General features: G+C 53.0%; 3 protein-coding genes across 4 annotated transcripts in view; 2 read left to right on the top strand and 1 right to left on the bottom strand.

Annotated features, from left to right (window-relative positions):
• Window positions 1–2,204, top strand: part of POLE2 (DNA polymerase epsilon 2, accessory subunit) — a 17,681-nt gene extending 15,477 nt beyond the window's left edge. Inside the window, exons 17-19 of one of the 2 annotated variants that reach the window (XM_015865918.2) lie at window positions 991–1,167; window positions 1,348–1,415; window positions 2,032–2,204. In XM_015865918.2, coding sequence (XP_015721404.1) covers window positions 991–1,167; window positions 1,348–1,415; window positions 2,032–2,050 — 264 coding nt within the window. In that variant the 3' untranslated portion in view covers window positions 2,051–2,204. The remainder of the gene's footprint in view (window positions 1–990; window positions 1,168–1,347; window positions 1,416–2,031) is intronic. The other variant, XM_015865919.2, reaches the window with a different exon arrangement.
• On the top strand, window positions 2,204–14,495 carry DNAAF2 (dynein axonemal assembly factor 2). The gene is made up of 3 exons (XM_015865917.2): window positions 2,204–4,362; window positions 10,640–10,786; window positions 11,989–14,495. The coding sequence occupies exons 1-3, from the start codon at window positions 2,746–2,748 to the stop codon at window positions 12,454–12,456; spliced, it is 2,232 nt and encodes a 743-aa protein (XP_015721403.1). The 5' UTR covers window positions 2,204–2,745; the 3' UTR covers window positions 12,457–14,495.
• On the bottom strand, window positions 14,100–16,049 carry MGAT2 (alpha-1,6-mannosyl-glycoprotein 2-beta-N-acetylglucosaminyltransferase). The gene has a single exon (XM_015865920.2). It carries the CDS (start codon window positions 16,032–16,034, stop codon window positions 14,592–14,594), a length of 1,443 nt encoding a protein of 480 aa, XP_015721406.1. The 5' UTR covers window positions 16,035–16,049; the 3' UTR covers window positions 14,100–14,591.

Here is a 16,049-nt window from a genome sequence, read left to right as displayed (position 1 = left end):
TCTATGCATGTCGTAGTACTGCTTGTATTTATATCTTGATAGCAAGATAACTGAAACCAGGATGCTTGTTAAGGACATGGAGTTGTTCTGACTGTCCCATTGCAGCTGTCCTTGAGCTCAGAACTTCCCAGCAGCTGGCTGGTGGTACCACAAAACGTTGTACCACAACACATTGATTCCTAAAGGCAAAGCTTAATACAAATTACCTTTCTAAGATTTGATCCATTAACCAGTGACATTTGCAGTAAAGCAGCACGTCGCTTTTCCAAAAGGTCATCTGCTTCATCTGCCTTTTCACTTGAAGTCTTAATCCTGCTTTTGATACATTGACACAGCGCTCTGATTCTGGTTAATGAGCGCACAGCAGTTGATGAGACTTACTGATATAATTGAATGAGAAGGATCTAGACAGCACTGACTCATTGCTGTGATGGATGGAGTCTGTTTCTATTTATTTTATAGGTTTTGGGTTTTTGTTAATTTGTTTGACTTGGAAACTTAACTCTTCCTTCTCCCCATCACCTGTAAACCTTGATTTACTCATACAGGGATTCATGGATTCTGCCAGATGAAAATGGGAATTACAAGGGAGGCAGCTGGTCAGCAGCAGGTGTCACTTGGGAATCAAAAACACAACTTTGGGGTAAAGGCTGTGAAGTGTTGGTCTTGTGGTTAACTGGTGTTGCAAGAAAAGCCCTGAGGAATAAAAGAATGAACCATGATCAAACACTTGCAGAAAATCTATAGCAGTGCTGGTACCTCCTGGGCTGGAGAAACAGATGAGCAGATTTTGCACTTAAAAAAGAAAACAAATGAGTAGCTAGCTGTTGTGGAATCACTGCTTGCTATGCAAATCCCCACTGATCAGAGGGAGTGAGATGCATGAGACATATGCCCAGGTTCAAAACTTCTCTATTGGCAGGACGTTAGTAGGAATGAGTGTGACTGATGGCATGTGGTTCAGATGAACTCTCTGTGTTTATCTTGCAGTTTGTAAAGACCATATTATCACAAGGACACCTGACACCGCTTCCGCTCTATGTCAGCCCTGTGTACTGGGCCTACGACTATGCCCTGAGGGTGTATCCTGTGCCAGATATGCTCGTCATTGCGGATAAATACGATCCCTTCACTGTCACCAACACTGACTGTCTCTGCATAAATCCCGTAAGATTTCCTTACGCTTTACAGAATAAAACTTGTACAAAGAACCTTGAATTCATAAATAGCTTTATTAAGATATTAGGAAAATTAATGATGGGTCAGTTGCCAAAGGGAATGCAGTTATATATGGGTTTGTCTCTTACCATCTGTACTTACATAACTGTGGTGTATTTTTCTTCACAGGGTTCCTTCCCAAGGAGTGGGTTTTCATTCAAGGTATTCTACCCCTCCAACAAGACAGTTGAAGACAGGTAAATATATATTCATTTCATTTGCTGACTTTCTAGTTATCAGAAAAGCAATTATATAACCAGAATGAATGTTCAGCAGTTAACAGAATTAGCTTTGCACTTACGCAGTGTAAGGAAGTCTGAAGCCTAGACCTAAAACGAGACATTCAGAAGATATGGTCAGGAAACAGTGATGAGAAACATGATCCAAAAGTAAACGGAAACATAGATTGTATTATATTACTTTCAGCAACTGAGACCCAGTTGGGAAACGGATTTGTTTCTGAACATTTTACTTGTTGCATTGGGTTCATCACACTTAGGAATGATTTTTGGTCCTATTTGTGATTACAATCAAACTCAAAAGGCTGCTCCAATGATGCTCTGATTCAATTTGGTGTCTTGCTGCAGCAGCTTTTTGTCACACTGCAGTGTATAATCTTCCACATTAGGGAGTGGATAAAAGAGATGTGTGTAATCTTCACTTGAATACAGAAAATAATTGTACCATGAGATGCTTTAGGTCTTTAGGTAGATCAAAACATGATGAAGTCTTTCGTGGATGGCAAAATAGAATAATGTGGTACGTCTTGGCATTTCTTTCTAACTAAACCTTGCTTTTGTCTGGTATTTTCAGCAAGCTTCAGGGGCTCTGACTCCCTACAAGACTGCAAAAAGAGACGGAGCCTTTGTGAGGCCAACCATAGCATTGTTTAGATGGATTGATTTGATGATGTATTGCAGGCTGTTCATAATAAATGGCAAAGCCGGGCTTATTTTGTACGGAAATAATAAACTTTTACACAAAAATGTGCTGTGTTTAGATAAAATGGAGCCAATGGAGATTAATTTCCACAACACAAGGGAAAGTGCATAGGAAGTGAGGGCGTGCATAGGAAATAGTTATTGTTTAGAAAGGAAGAGAACTGTTTTTCGCTGTGCTGAGCAGAACCGAGGGCTTGTTATCTGCACCACAGCAATGTGAGTGCGGGCTGGGATTTGTGTGGGGGCAGGAAGGGCTTGAGGCAGGTTTGTGAGGGGCTGATTAGTGCTGGCTAATAGTGATACACAGCCGGGGGGAGCAGTAAGGGAACAGGGCTGAGGTGTTCTGAAACTCATTGGGGATCATCGGGATGCGGCAGTGCCGACTGCTGCTCGGGGTACGGCCTGCAGCGCCTGGAGCGGCCTGGGCAGTGTATTGGGCCGCCATCTTGCTTGGCGGCGCCATCTTGTTTAGCGTCACTATAGCAACGGAGCCCGGTGGCCGCCATCTTGTTTAGCGTCGCCGTAGCAACGCGCTCGGTCGGAGCGGAACGGCCGTTTCGTTTCGCCGTCTCCACACTGACCGGCCATGGCGGGTCGGTGCCGGCTGGAGGAGCTGGAGCTGAGCCCCGAGGAGCTGCAGCGGCTGCAGCGGGCGTTCCGCGATCAGCGCTTCCGGGAGCTGTTCGCCGAGTACGCGGCCGAGCTGAACGACCCGGAGCAGCGGCGGCTGTACGAGCAGGAGGTGACGGCCCTGGAGCGGCAGCGCGGCGTGGAGCTGCGCTTCATCCACCCGACGCCGGGTTACGTGCTGCGCACCAGCCAGGCCGGCTCCCGCCGCTGCTACATTAACGTGTGCAGTAACCCGCACATCGCCCCGCCGCGGGTCCGCCCCGAGCCGGGCGGGCATCGCTGGGAGCTGCCGCACAGCCTGGCTCCGGGCCGCGAGGAGCTGTGCCGGCCCGGCCGCCGCTGCGTGCTGTACGACGTGGTTTTCCACCCCGCCGCGCTCCGCCTGGCCGCCCGCAGCGCCCGGTTCCGCCGGCTGCTCAGCGACGCGGCGCTGGATGCGGTGGACGGACAATTCTCCGCGCAGCTCGACCGCAGCAACGCCTCGGTGCTGCGCGGCACCCGCTACAAGGGCGTCCCGCAGGCTCCCGTCATCCGCTCCCCGCTGCCGGGCGCTGCCCCGCGGCCGCCAGCCGACACCGACACCGGCACCGACACCGACCCGCTGCTGCCGCCGCTGCCCCCTCCTCCCGCTCCTCCTCCCGTCCCTCCTCCCGCCGCTCCCCCGCCGGCTCCCGTTCCCAGCGCTCCGCCGCCCGGCCCCACCACCCCGCGCTGGAGCCTCCGGCACCGCTCCTACGTGGACCTGCAGGATTACCGCTGCGCCCGCGACTCGGCGCCCGGCCCGGTGCCCCGGGAGCTGGTGGTGACGGTGGAGCTGCCGCTGCTCCGCTCCGCCGCGCAGGCCGAGCTGGAGGTCCGCCCGCGGGAGCTGCGGCTCGACTCGCTCCGTCCCGCCTACCGGCTGCGGCTCCGCCTCCCGTACCGCGTGGACGAGAGCGCGGGCCGCGCCGTGTTCGACAAGGCCAAGCGGCAGCTGCTGGTCACGCTGCCCGTGGTGCCGCCGCCCGGGGAGCCCGCTGAGGGGCTGCGGGAAGAGCCCCGGCCCGGCCCGGATCTCCCCGAGGAGCCGCCGGCCGTTTCCCCCCCGCCGCCCCGCTCCGAGGCCGCTTCCCCGAGCGCCGGCCCCGAGCCTGGAGCCGCTTCCCCCGCTCCGAGCTCCGGCTCCGAGCCGCTTCCTCCCGCCGGAGCCCCCTCTCCGTGCCCGCCCGAGAGCGGCCCCGACCCCATGGCTCATCCCCGGGCCGGGGGTGACTCCGGTCCCGCCGCTGCCTCGTGCCCTCCGTTCCAGTGCCGGCAGGACGAGGCCTCCCTCACCCTGCTCCTGCTGGTGCCCGGCATCCAGCCCCACAGCCTCAGCGGGGACGTGGCCAACAACCGCTACAGCGTCCGCTTCTCCAGCGGTGCTGTCACCTACGGCCTCATCCTGCAGTTCCCCACCGCCAACAGACTGGCTGCCCCCGAGACCAGCGTCAGCGTGGGCGCCCACAACGCTGCCATCCTGCTTGCCAAGGCCACGGAGAGCACCGGGCTTTGGGACAAGTACTGCTTCGGCTCTGACGCCTCTGCTCTGCAGGTAACAGCTTCTAGGGGCTGCTGTGCTCTCCCCACATCGCAGCCCCGTGTGTGTGATATCTCTTGGGTTATCGCTTGCAGGGCTGGTTGCAGACGTCAGCGTGACGAACAACATAATTAGTGCTGGTATCGTGTGAGCGGAACGAAGGTCGTGTTGTGGAGCTGATAGCTCCGTCCTTGGGGCTGCAGTGACTTCTGCCTCCAGAGCTGAGGGGTTTTTCTAAAGGAAGTGCTGATCCAAGTGCAAAGGGCCCGGCCTTCATCCTTAACCTTACCCACGTGTGTTCGCCAACACTGCCAAGTTCACCAGCTGCTTCTCACAGCAACAGTCCAATAGTAACCACAGTGCTGAGCCTTAATTGCTCAGTTCCTCCAATTAGAGCACACTGTGTGGCTCTGAGGGAGATACACTTATCCATTAGTATATGTGCTGCTGAATCTTCCTGTTGATTCCCCATCCAGCAGGCTGCATTCCTTTCCTGTGAGCTTCCTGCAAGGAGGAGCTGATCAGCTGGGTATCAAAGCGGATGGATTTATTGAGAACCACCTGCACTGAACTGCTTACAGTGCAATTCCTCTACTTGTAGCAGAGCAGGAGCCTGCAAGTCTGTACAGTTGGGAGCACAAAGTGTTTGGCCCTGGGTGCTGAAGCAGTGTCAGGTTGCACCCAGGAAGCTCTTGTGCCAACTGCTGCTTATGTTCTGTATGGATAAGAATGGGATGAATGGCAACTAGAGGCATTCTGACTGCTTTTTCATATATCCATCTCTTGCATGGCGTGCCGTGATGCATGTCAGTCTGCTCACTCATTGGCGCATAGCAGACAGGCCTAAACATACATCTCGCAATCTTAGTCCTGGATTACCTGACAGTCTGCTGCAGTTCTCCAGGGACATCAGCAGAAATGATGATGGGGTGAGCACGCAGTGACACTGCTGTGATTGATGCTCATTCATTAGCATTCATTGTTTTAAACGGTTATAGCAAAATCCTGCATTTGAAGGGCGCAGAGCGCAGCTTCCTGTGACTCTTTGCAGGGTTCTTGCTGAAAATTCAATTTGGGGGCAGGAAATTGTGCTGCAGTGTGTGGTGCTGTGGCTGATGGATGTGTTTGTATGCTTTGATCTCATCCCTGTGGTTAGGATACCTGATGTGTGCGTCATTATGATGGGGGGAGCGTCTTTCCAGGGAAGGGTGTTCAAGTGCTTCTCAGTAATGGAATTTTTGATCAACACCACCTTTTTTTTTGTGATGAAACCCACAAATCTTTAAATGTTCTGAGTTTATCATACACTGCAAATGTTCAGGATGGAGAAGGAGGAGGAGGAGACCTGGAATTAGTCGCAGGCCTCCCAGCCATTCATTTATGTAACAGAGTAAAAAAGATGGATTTCTTCAGTGGTGCAGCCCTTCTGGATCCAGGGCAGCAAATGGAAGCGGTTGGAATAATCTGAAGCCATTTGTTCTGTTTGCTTTTGTTCCGAACGGTGCTATTTCCCAGCAGTGCCTGTGCCAGCACAGATAGCTGCGTTCACTGAGAGAAGTGAGAAAAATTAATATTTAATTAGAGCTGCTCTTATATCCTGTCTTCTGTCCATTAATGATCAGTCTGTGGTAGCTTCTCCTCTACTAATGTTGGTCTTCCTCAATTTGTCTGCTGTAATCTCTGTTATTTTTCTCCTTTGGATCTATTCTTGTAAATCAGAGCTAAGTTTTCTGCACTGGGATCTGCATCGGTCACAGAGGAGAGTACTTGAGGGATAAGCTCAGCACAGTGCCCTGCTGAACGGCGTTAGGTGGCTTTTGGTGGCCTGGGTGAGCAACATGTTATCCTTTACCTCCAGGTTGTGCTGCCGTCTGCTGTTTGTAGTCTCTTCTCCCACAGCCTCAGAGCTGGGGGACAGCAAACAAAGAGCCCGGTGTTGTGTATGGACAGGAAATGCCCATCCTGAAATCTTCTTGGAAGCTGCTTCTTATGGGAGACAAGGGCTTGGGAGCAGGTTCCTTGCTGGGTGAGTGATGCAGGAACGTGCCTAGCTCGCCGCTGGCTGTTCCAGTCCCCTGTGATGCTGCCCGTGTAATTGCCTCCCATTAACTCACCAAACAGCCAGCAAAATGCACTGGGATAATTGCTCGCTGCATGAGCGGAATGTGTGTCTTCAGAGCCCCATCCCCAGGCTGCGATGTATTGCAGCACGTTGCTTCACTTTTATCGCCTGCGTGCCTCTGCCCAGATCAACACACTGATAGCTGTGCTGGTAATTGCACAGCTCTGCCTCGCCTGCTTCTGAAGTTCCTTTACCACAATGGCCTCTTTTCTCCTTAGAAATTGGACTGATGCAGATAATGGAAGAAGAACGAGTCGTGCTCCGCTTAGAACAGCGCTCTTGAAGCAGAACTTCAAGGACTGGGTTTCCTTTTGTAAAGGCAGAGCCTCTTGAATGGCTGTGCTGAAAGATGGTATATTTAGAGCTCAGTTTCCATAGATGCTGAGCAGTCTGGATTCCCACCGCAGCTAAAGCAAGTGCTTATTTTCAGCAAACCTCTGCAGCACAACAGTCCTCCGCCCCCCAGACCTCAGATGTGTCGCTGCAAAGACTCCTTCATTTGATAGCTCTTAACGTCACCAATGTTCCCACTTTGCTGCACAATGGATCGCTCTCTGCCAGCCCTGAGCCGTACCTCTCTGATCAGCAGTTGCAGCCATTGCTTCTTTCTCTTTCAGAGTAGTTTCACCCCTTGGCCAAACCATGGTGAGCGGAAATCCTATGAAAAAATAGACATTTCGTAACCTTGGACTTGGATTGATATTTTGGGGGCTCAGATGTTTCTGTTTGTCGCAGGCTGTTATGCTCCGGTGCAGACCTCAGTGTGTTCATCTTCTGCCCATCTTTTTTCCAGGAGAGAGTATCTGAATCCTAAGAGCCCACACTGAGGAAACCCCTCCACCAGAGAACGCCTTCATTTTAAGACAACAGAGCCTGTGAAATACATAATGAAAAAGAATAGCTGAAGCTGAATACCCATCAATAACGTTTGTGAGCCTGCCAGGCAAAGTTTCTGAGAACAGCATGTTCTGGAACGTCCCAGTTGACAGCAGAGCTGGCGTTGGGAAATTACTGAAAACATGTCTTTGTAGAGTGCTGCTGTGTTGTGTTTGCTCTCCTGTTTGATTCTGAACAGAAATTCAAGCCAGGATATTCAGCAGCTCCACTCTGGCTCACTATTGCAGCCCATCGGCATTTGTGTGTGCCATTCATTTCCCTCACCTGCCATCAGTGCAACCAAAGAAACTCGTTTTTTCATTACTGTGTGATGTCTTTGCTCAGGAAAGAAGTGTTGTGAGCGTTACTTAACACAGGTGTCTGAAAGGGAATTGTGCAGTGACACAAAGCTTTGCTTCGCTGCTGTGGGGATGCCGATGTCTTCATGGGGAAGTGTTTGATGGGTGCGTTACTGAACACAGTGTGGTATTTCTGCTTGGCCTGCCCACCAGAGCCCAGTGAGACCCTGTCAAAGCTCTTGCTGTTTTTCCCTTTGTTAGGAGCCCTTAGATAATGCTGAAGCACTGTAACCTCTGGTTGCTGCCACGTGTCCAACCTCTGGACTATGTCCAGGCGCTGTGGCTGGGCCCGCTCCCCTGCTCAGCTTTCCTTGTGTTCAGCAATCTCAGACATAGGTCTCTGGTGGAGAAACAGTGTTGGTTTGAGGGGCAACCGAGTGCACAGCCTGCAGAGTTGTTGGAGTGCAAGAAACCTTTGCAGGCTCTGCTGATCAGGAAGAGCTCTGAGCTGGGGAATGGAGCTGCTGCTGCAGCGTGCTCCTGTGGGGTGCCAGCACATCCAGCCAGCAGTGCTGGATCACAGCTGTGAGCTTGGATGCAGCCCTGCTGCCTTTACTGCACCTACGTTCTGCCTCCGGTTCCGAGCTGTTCTGAGCTGTTGGATGTTTTCTTTTAACATTCAATCGGTGTTACCATTTTCAGTCACAAAACTGCTAAACAGAGTTGGTGTCCCTTGGTTCGGGGCACCTCTTAGATGGCATCATCTTAGAAAATGGTGCTAGAAAATGAGCCTGTTGTGTTTAAAGTTTGCAGAAGTTTGGGTTTGGTTCACTTAATTTTGGGCTCAGCACTTGAGGACCCCTAAGGAGGTTTTTGGGAGACCAGGTTGGAAAAGGAGAACAGAACAAAGTCGCTGTTGTTTGTTTGGCTTTTTTCCCCAAGTAACCTCTTTCCAAACTGTTCAAATGATAGTTCGCTTCTGCTCCAAAGCAAACAAATGTCTGATGAACTTTGAGTTGGTAGCTGCATTATGGGAATAATGTTCTTACACAGAGTGGTTGTGTCGGGAAACATTAACCTACTGATGAAGCCCATGGAGACACTTTTTGAGCTGTTGGATCTTTGCAGTCATTAAAACCTTACAGAAGTTTCCAGCCCTGAGCCTCCAGTTCAGCACCTCCATCCCCAGAACTGAGAGCCTCAAAGCTCCGCCAGTGGGACCCTACAGATGGAGGGGCCTGTGGGTCCAGGTATGTGCTCCAGGGACCAGCCTCTCCCCACAGAAGATGCCTGGATGCTGTGAGCCTGAGGCCTGCCCCGCTTTTAAAACCCTTGCAGCCTGCGTCAGGGTCTGGAGGATGCAGTGCAGAGCAGAGGGCTCAGAGTGCAGCTGTGCGACGGCACGGCTGAAAGCCACAGGAAAGAGCAAATGCAGTTCTGAGCTGCTACGACAGTATCATCGATATCAGAAAACAAACAGTTTAAGATGCAGTAATTTCTCTATAGGGTCATTGAAAACATCCGTGGAGGCTCGTCCTTTGCTGCTGTGTTTACAGGCCAGAGCAAACAGGTTTTTAAATACGTTGCTGAATCACTTCTTGCCAAATCTGTGCCTTGATAACATCTGCAGGAGTAGAAATGGCTCGGCATATGCTCGCTGTGAACGCAGAGTTTGAATTACAGTTGCTGGTTGTCTGATCACACTAATGACAGTCATTGTATTGGTAACAAATGGCACTGCTTGTGCCAACAGCACCTGCTGCTTTGATTCCTTCCAGGCTGCTGGCCTTCAGGCTTTGGGTACTTCCTTGAGGTGTAAGTGCAGGGCTGTGGGAGTTCAGCACAGAGCTGGTACAGGACCTGGAGCAGCGAGACAGAATGGTGCAAGCATCAGCATGAGCGGTTATTTCTTGTCCTCCTCTATACGCTGAGCCTGTTGTGTTGAGGCTCTGCAGAAGTTTCTATGTTGTGGCGGTTCCTACACTAAATAGTAAAAGTAATAGGGAGCTGTTTTATTTTTCCCACACAGATTTTTTGTGGTTAAGGTGACAGTTAAGTGTTGGAGCTTAGAAACTGTGCAGCATCTGAGTGTGCATAAGGCTGCATCTGCAGGGGGCAAAACTGCACAGAAGCACCTCTTTGTTGCTCAGTCTGGAGGTGGTGGTGCTAATTGGATGTAACCTCCATTGGGCTGATGACTGGGGATGACAGAACGAGACGTTCTGGATATGAGTGACAGCAGAAGCCTTGCTACTTATTCCTCCTGTCTCCAACTCAAGTATTCAGTGTTGAATGGAAAGGTGGTTGCCCCATGCAGCCCTCTGGGTCGGACTGGTTTTGCTGTGCAGACTGAGGTCTGTCTACCCACAGCCTTAATAGGAGCTCTGGGCTCCATCACTCTTAGGAAACTGCTCCTCCAGGATGTGTTTTAGGGCTGTTTGTTAATGGCAGGTGATTGAAATCTTCAAACCTGTGGCAGCGTGTTTTGAGCTGCTGCTGAACAGCAGCTGACAGCCTCAGGACCTGCCCTACCCTGTGTGAGCCCTGGGCACCTCTCTGCTTCTCCCAGCTGCTCTTGGCTCGTGCCTAAGGGGAGACCTGAGGAGCCTTCTCAGGTGCATATGAAAGGGAAACCGTCATGCATGTTTCATGGCTGTGGCTTCAGGTCTGAATGCCCAAGGTGTTGGTGTTTAACTGAAGCAAGAAGCTGAAACAAATCCCTGGTGGTAGGACAGGTGAGGACAGCAGAACCGCATTGCTGTGAATTGTTCCTCAGATCTGTATGAGAGTCGTGTATCCAAAGAGAGAAAACATGTTGCTTTCCTTTGTATTTGTAATCGAGAGGAGCTTAGTGCAGAATCCATATCCACAAGTGAGTGCTGGGACTGCTGCTATGTGAATTGGGCTCCCGGTGTTGTTCCACATGTGTTTCTTGCTCCAACACCTCTGAAACATGGGACAGAATGAACATAAGCTGTTCTTTCTTTTCTTTTAGGAGAGGTTGTTTGTCAGTGAAGAAAACGTTGATGGATTCCTAGACACTGTTCTGTGCCCCTCCTCGTGCACGCAGTCGGACCTGGAAGCTCAGCCGTTAATTGAGGTGCTCGATGTGTCTGAGGACAGAAGTCAGATCAGGCTGAAGGTAAGGAGCTCTGGCAGCACTGTGTGCTGCTGACTGATCTCTGTACTTGAGCTGAAGAGCGTCAGCTCAACTGAAACTGCTGTCTTGATGCAGCACGGAAAACTATAGTGTATGGTGTGTTTGTAAGCACTGGTGTCAGTTTGTAGGAAGAGGTTCATGTTTCTGCCATTTAATGTCACTGAGGGACTGAAGCTTCATTATATTTCACTGGGAAGGAGGGGAGCTGTGATGCGATCACTGGAGACGTTCTTTCACCTTGCAGGAATACACAGTGGGATCCATGCACTAACTTTTGCTGATATATAAAGAAAAAGTGGCCAACCATTTACCTGGTGTGCCTCCTTTAGAGCAGTCCCATGTGCACACAGGTGACAACAACGCCCTGCAAACAAATCAGGGCAGGTGTCTTCTGAACAAAACCAGGACTTCCTTAACACTGAACTAAATAAGTGAATGCTCCATGTCCTTCCTTTGTACAGAGGTTGGGGTGGAGCCTGGTAAGCAGAGCTGGGCTTATCTCAGGGACCTGGGCAGGAAGCTCAACTAGAACACAAAGGGCTCCTTAGGATGGGCAGAGTGCGCTCTGTTGCTGCCAGTGTTTTGTGCTCTGCCTTATCACAAGGACAGTGAAAACCTGGAGAATCTTGTTTGTGAAGAATTGGGTCTCAGACTCATAAAAGTAGTTCTTTTGGTTCTTACCAGAGTGAGCCACGGCTCTGTGGTCAGGGAGGCTGTGATGCAGGCGGTGCAGCAGGTGGCACATCTCACCCTCTCCTGAGGCAAACAGAGCAATTCCTCGATGAACTCACTGAGGCCAATGGAGAAATGCAGCCTGTTGCCAGTCCCCATGTTCTCAGACAACAAGACAGTCGTGTCCCTCACTGTGAGGTTCAAACCTGCTCCTGGCAGTGGGGGTTCAGCTCCTTTGGCTGATGTTGTCACCCCTGGGCATGGTGGCTGGCCTTTTTCCACTCTGTTAATTGCATTATAAGCCATGACCACGTGGAAGCTGCCCAGCAGCGTTTCCTACTGCAGAGGAAACCCTGAGGAAGTGAGGAGCCTCCCGGCCCCTCATTCCCACTGCACGGGATCAGGAAAACCTCTGCACCACACTGACTGCTTCCTGGGGGGAGAAAGTTCACAGCAGCACGGGCTGCCTGGTCAGCTTCAGATATTAAACAATGAATGTATTTTCTCCCCAGGAGCAGGAAGCAGCCTGTTCTGAACGTGATGAAACCAAACAAGCAGCGAGCAGCTCAGGAGGAGACTCTGATGTGAAGAACAACGGGGACCAACTCCAAGTAGAGCCAGAGCCAGAGCCAGAGCGTGCTGCCAGTGCCACGGCTGAGGGACAGCCTGCAGAAACACAGCGAGCTGCCACATCTTCTGTAACAGCTGAAACAATAGGAGAAGTGGATGGAGGTTCACAGCATTGTTTGCAGCAGGAACCTTCTGACACCGGTGCAGCACTTCCTGGCAAACCCGGGGGAAAAGAACAAGCTTTAGATGAGGCATTCGAAGGGCTGGGGCTGGAGGGGGGGGCAGGGAGCACAGCTGCATCCCCACTCCTGCAGGAGGTGGGTGCGGATGGGAGCGTGCAGAGCATTGCAGACCACAGCACACACTGCAGCATTGCCTTCCAGAACTCCGTGCTGTATGAACTGGACTAAGGGGCCACGCCAGCGTTTCCTCCTCTTGTTTGACTCTGGTTTGTGTGGCTGCAGGGCTGAAAGCAGAACTGGGTTCTTTCTGAAACTTTAATCTGTCAGACGAAGAATACTTCAGCCATTAATACTTTCTGAAGGTAATAGGTCTAAGTTTCCTTTAATCATACGTATGGGTTGAAATAATTTTGCGGACAGGAACGATGCAGCTGAAGCTCCGCGCTCCTGGAAGACGGTGCCTCTTTATTGTTTATGTAACTTTCTTAATGTGTTGCCAAATTACACAGAGTAGTTGTATATCCTCCTCCTAATGGCTCCCTCAGGAGCCGCTGTGTTTAGTCCACCTAGAAATGAACAGTGTTCATCATTTGCTCAAACCCTTCATTTTGTGATAACTGCAGGATTAGGCAGCCGCCGAGTTCTAGCAATCAAATGAAATTCCTAATTACACGGAGAAGTTCTAATTAGTCTCCTAGAAATAATTAGCATTTATACCGCATATTCCGTCCTAGTACATGTTTTCAGCGATGCAGCATCCAAGCACAGCCCCGTCTGTCAGCTGAACAAACACAACCGTACAATAAAACCATGCTGTCTTGTGGCTGTCCGCTCAGCGCAGGCGACGTCTGGAGCTGATTCCCTTCATCCAGATGAGATGTGCTGTGAGTGCAGCACGCTGCAGGCTCCTCCTCCCCGAAGTGCAATAACCAGGAGAACAAATCTGCAGTAAACTTTCAATTCCTGTTCTGACCGCTTCTGCTTTTTGAGTCGAACGAGACCACAGCTCTCAGAACGCAGTGAAATGGGACGTGGTTCACAGCTGCTCTGGAATCACCCCCACGGTGCAGCACAAGTCCATAGGGACGGCAGCCCTGGGGGTGGGGGCTGTGCAGGAGAGGGGAGCCCACAGTGGAGGGATGGGATGAGCCAACACAGCCTGCACTGCTGTTCTCAGCATCAGCCCTGACCGTGGCACTGTGAAATGGAGCCAGTACCACAGCTCATACAAAGTCTTGGCACTCAAATTACCCGTAACAGAAACGCAGTTAATCATGGCACGTGCAGAGTGAACAGTTTGTATTATTTGGACTGTTTCACAGAGCTTGGCTTGCTCTGGAAGGAGCACGTAGGTGACACACTCACAGCCTAAAGCAGAAGGGCAGCGCTGCCCATGACCCTGTGCACAGGGAGCTCTTGTCACTGGTCTCATAACACCAGCTCTATCCCATCCCATGAGAAAGGAAGTTGAGTTTTCACATTCCCTCAACATAAGACGTACCATAAGTCCCTCTGCCTCCTTCACCCACAGCTTCATTTGCTTCCATGCTCATGTCCCACACAACCTCCCTGCTGCCAGCAGTGCTGTGCCATCACCTTAACGCAGACTGATGAGTGCTCAGTGTTAACGAAGGGCTCTGCTGCTCCCACCTCCATTCAGCCCCTTCCATCGCCCAGCACTGCTCCCACCTCACACCGTTTGTATTTGCTCCAGTGCAAGCTGGGGGCATCACACAGCTGTTGTTCTATTCTACCTCAATTACAGCCACTCATTAAAACCACAGCAGAGTTCAATGGACACCGCCCTGTATCCCGGCTCCACAGCAACACAAGGGACCGTCACCTTTTGGGGATAATGAACAACTCCAGCATTACAAAACAACTGAATTTTATTTTGGCGGAACTAAAAAACCTGTATATATTTATCTACATCGTAGTAAAAACAATGATTTCTTTTATCCTTCATATATTCACCAACACGCGGCCGACCGCCCGGCACCGCGGGTCGCAGGGAGGCAATGCAGCACACGGGACGTGGTGCAGAACAAGGAGCCGAGGTGAACAGTGAGCACCGCAGTGTGTGCTTCCAGCAGAGCTTCCTCCTCCTCATCCTCCTGCAGCTGAGCACAGCACGGAGCACAGCACACAGCAGCCATCCATGCTGCTCCTGCAGCCCGGCTGCTGAGCTCCGCACACGACAGATGAACGTTCTGGGACACCTTTGACATGAACGTTTATTCATATTAAAGCAGAAACCAACTCATAAATGCTCGGTTTTAGTTTGTTTTTCTCTCGACACACGTGTGTGTGCGTCTGTAAAAGGGACGGGGCAGTTCAAACAGGAGAAGGCTGCACTGTGCTCCTCACTGGAGGCGGCGGTAACTCTTACAGAGTTCATGGTCCCGAATGTCCCCCCAGCCCCCGTTCTTGACGTGAGGGGACAGCGGCGCCATGGAGAACCTTTTGCTGACGCTCATGGTCTCGGGGAACAGGAACTGCTGGTTGCTGCTCAGCAGGGAGTCGATTTTGGCACTCTGTGAGCCCGGCCGGCACGACTTCTTGTGGTGCATCCCGCAGTCTCCCGTGTGGAACACGCGGGGGATTTCGGGCACCAGCACCTTCCAGAACTTTGGAAGACACGAGACAGTCAAGTGCTGCAGCGTCCAGTCCCAGTTGTAGTCGTCGTAGGTGCAGAAGGCGTCCGTGCACTCGATGAGCTGCCGGTAGGTGTCTCTGCCGAAGGCCATGCCCATGTTGTGCTCCGTGGACTTCCACGTCTTCACCTCGGCCTTGTCGGCGCGGCCGGCGAAGCCGCCTCGGCCCAACGCGTAGGAGCCCAGCGAGAGCAGCTGGCAGTCGGGGCAGTCGCGCTGCCGCAGCGCCCACAGCCGCTTCAGCACGTGGTAGAAGTCGGGCGCCAGGTAATGGTCCTCCTCCAGGAACACCACGGGCCCGTCGTGCTCCCGCAGCGCCCGCACGCGCTCCCACACGAAGTGCAGCTTCCACCACCAGTGGTGCTTGGTCTGCGAGAACCGCGCCTCGCGGTAGTGGCCGAACGAGTCGGGGAACTCGGCGTTGATGCAGCCCAGGCGCAGCGCCGCCGCTCTGCCCACGTCGCGGGGACAGTCGCGGGGGTCGTGGCCGGGGAACTCGCGCGGGTAGAGCTGGACGCTGAACGGGAAGAAGACCTGCAGCACGGGGCAGAAGTCCACGTCGGCCGCCAGCCGGTTCAGCTCGTCGTCCCACAGGTCGTGGCTCAGCACCAGCAGCGCGTTCTCCACGCCCGGCGCGCGCCGCAGCGACTCGAGCAGCAGCCGCAGGTGCTCGGCGCGATCGTGCACCTGCACCACCAGCACCACGTCGGGGCCGCCGGGCCGGGCCGGGAAGCGCCCCGCGTTGCGCAGCGGCTGGTCGAAGTTGAGGCGGTACACGAGCGAGCGGCGGCTCAGCGTCCCGTTCTCGGCGCCCGCGGTCGGGGCGGCGCCGGAGGCCGCGGCCGAGGCGTTGTCGGGGCGGCGCGGCGCTTCGCTGACCCGCGGCGGGTCCCCGGTGCCGCCCCGCGGCTGGAGCTGCTGCAGCTGCTGCCGCTGCCGCCTCCGCCGCCCGCCCGTCCCCCCGCCGCCCCACAGCACCAGCGCGCAGCCCAGCAGCGCCAGCGCCAGCAGCAGCACCTTCCGCTTGTAGATCCGCAGCCTCATCCTCCCGCCGCCGGCGGCCGCGATGCCGCCGGCAACGCCGCTCCCGGTCCCCGCTCCGCGCGTGTGCGCCACGCCGCCAACCCACGGGCACACGTCGCCGGCCGCCATAGGGCGACACGGGCA

The sequence above is a fragment of the Coturnix japonica genome, chromosome 5, assembly GCF_001577835.2.
Source record: "Coturnix japonica isolate 7356 chromosome 5, Coturnix japonica 2.1, whole genome shotgun sequence".
Taxonomy (NCBI): Eukaryota; Metazoa; Chordata; class Aves; order Galliformes; family Phasianidae; genus Coturnix; species Coturnix japonica.
This window is presented reverse-complemented; position numbering and strand designations above follow the sequence as displayed.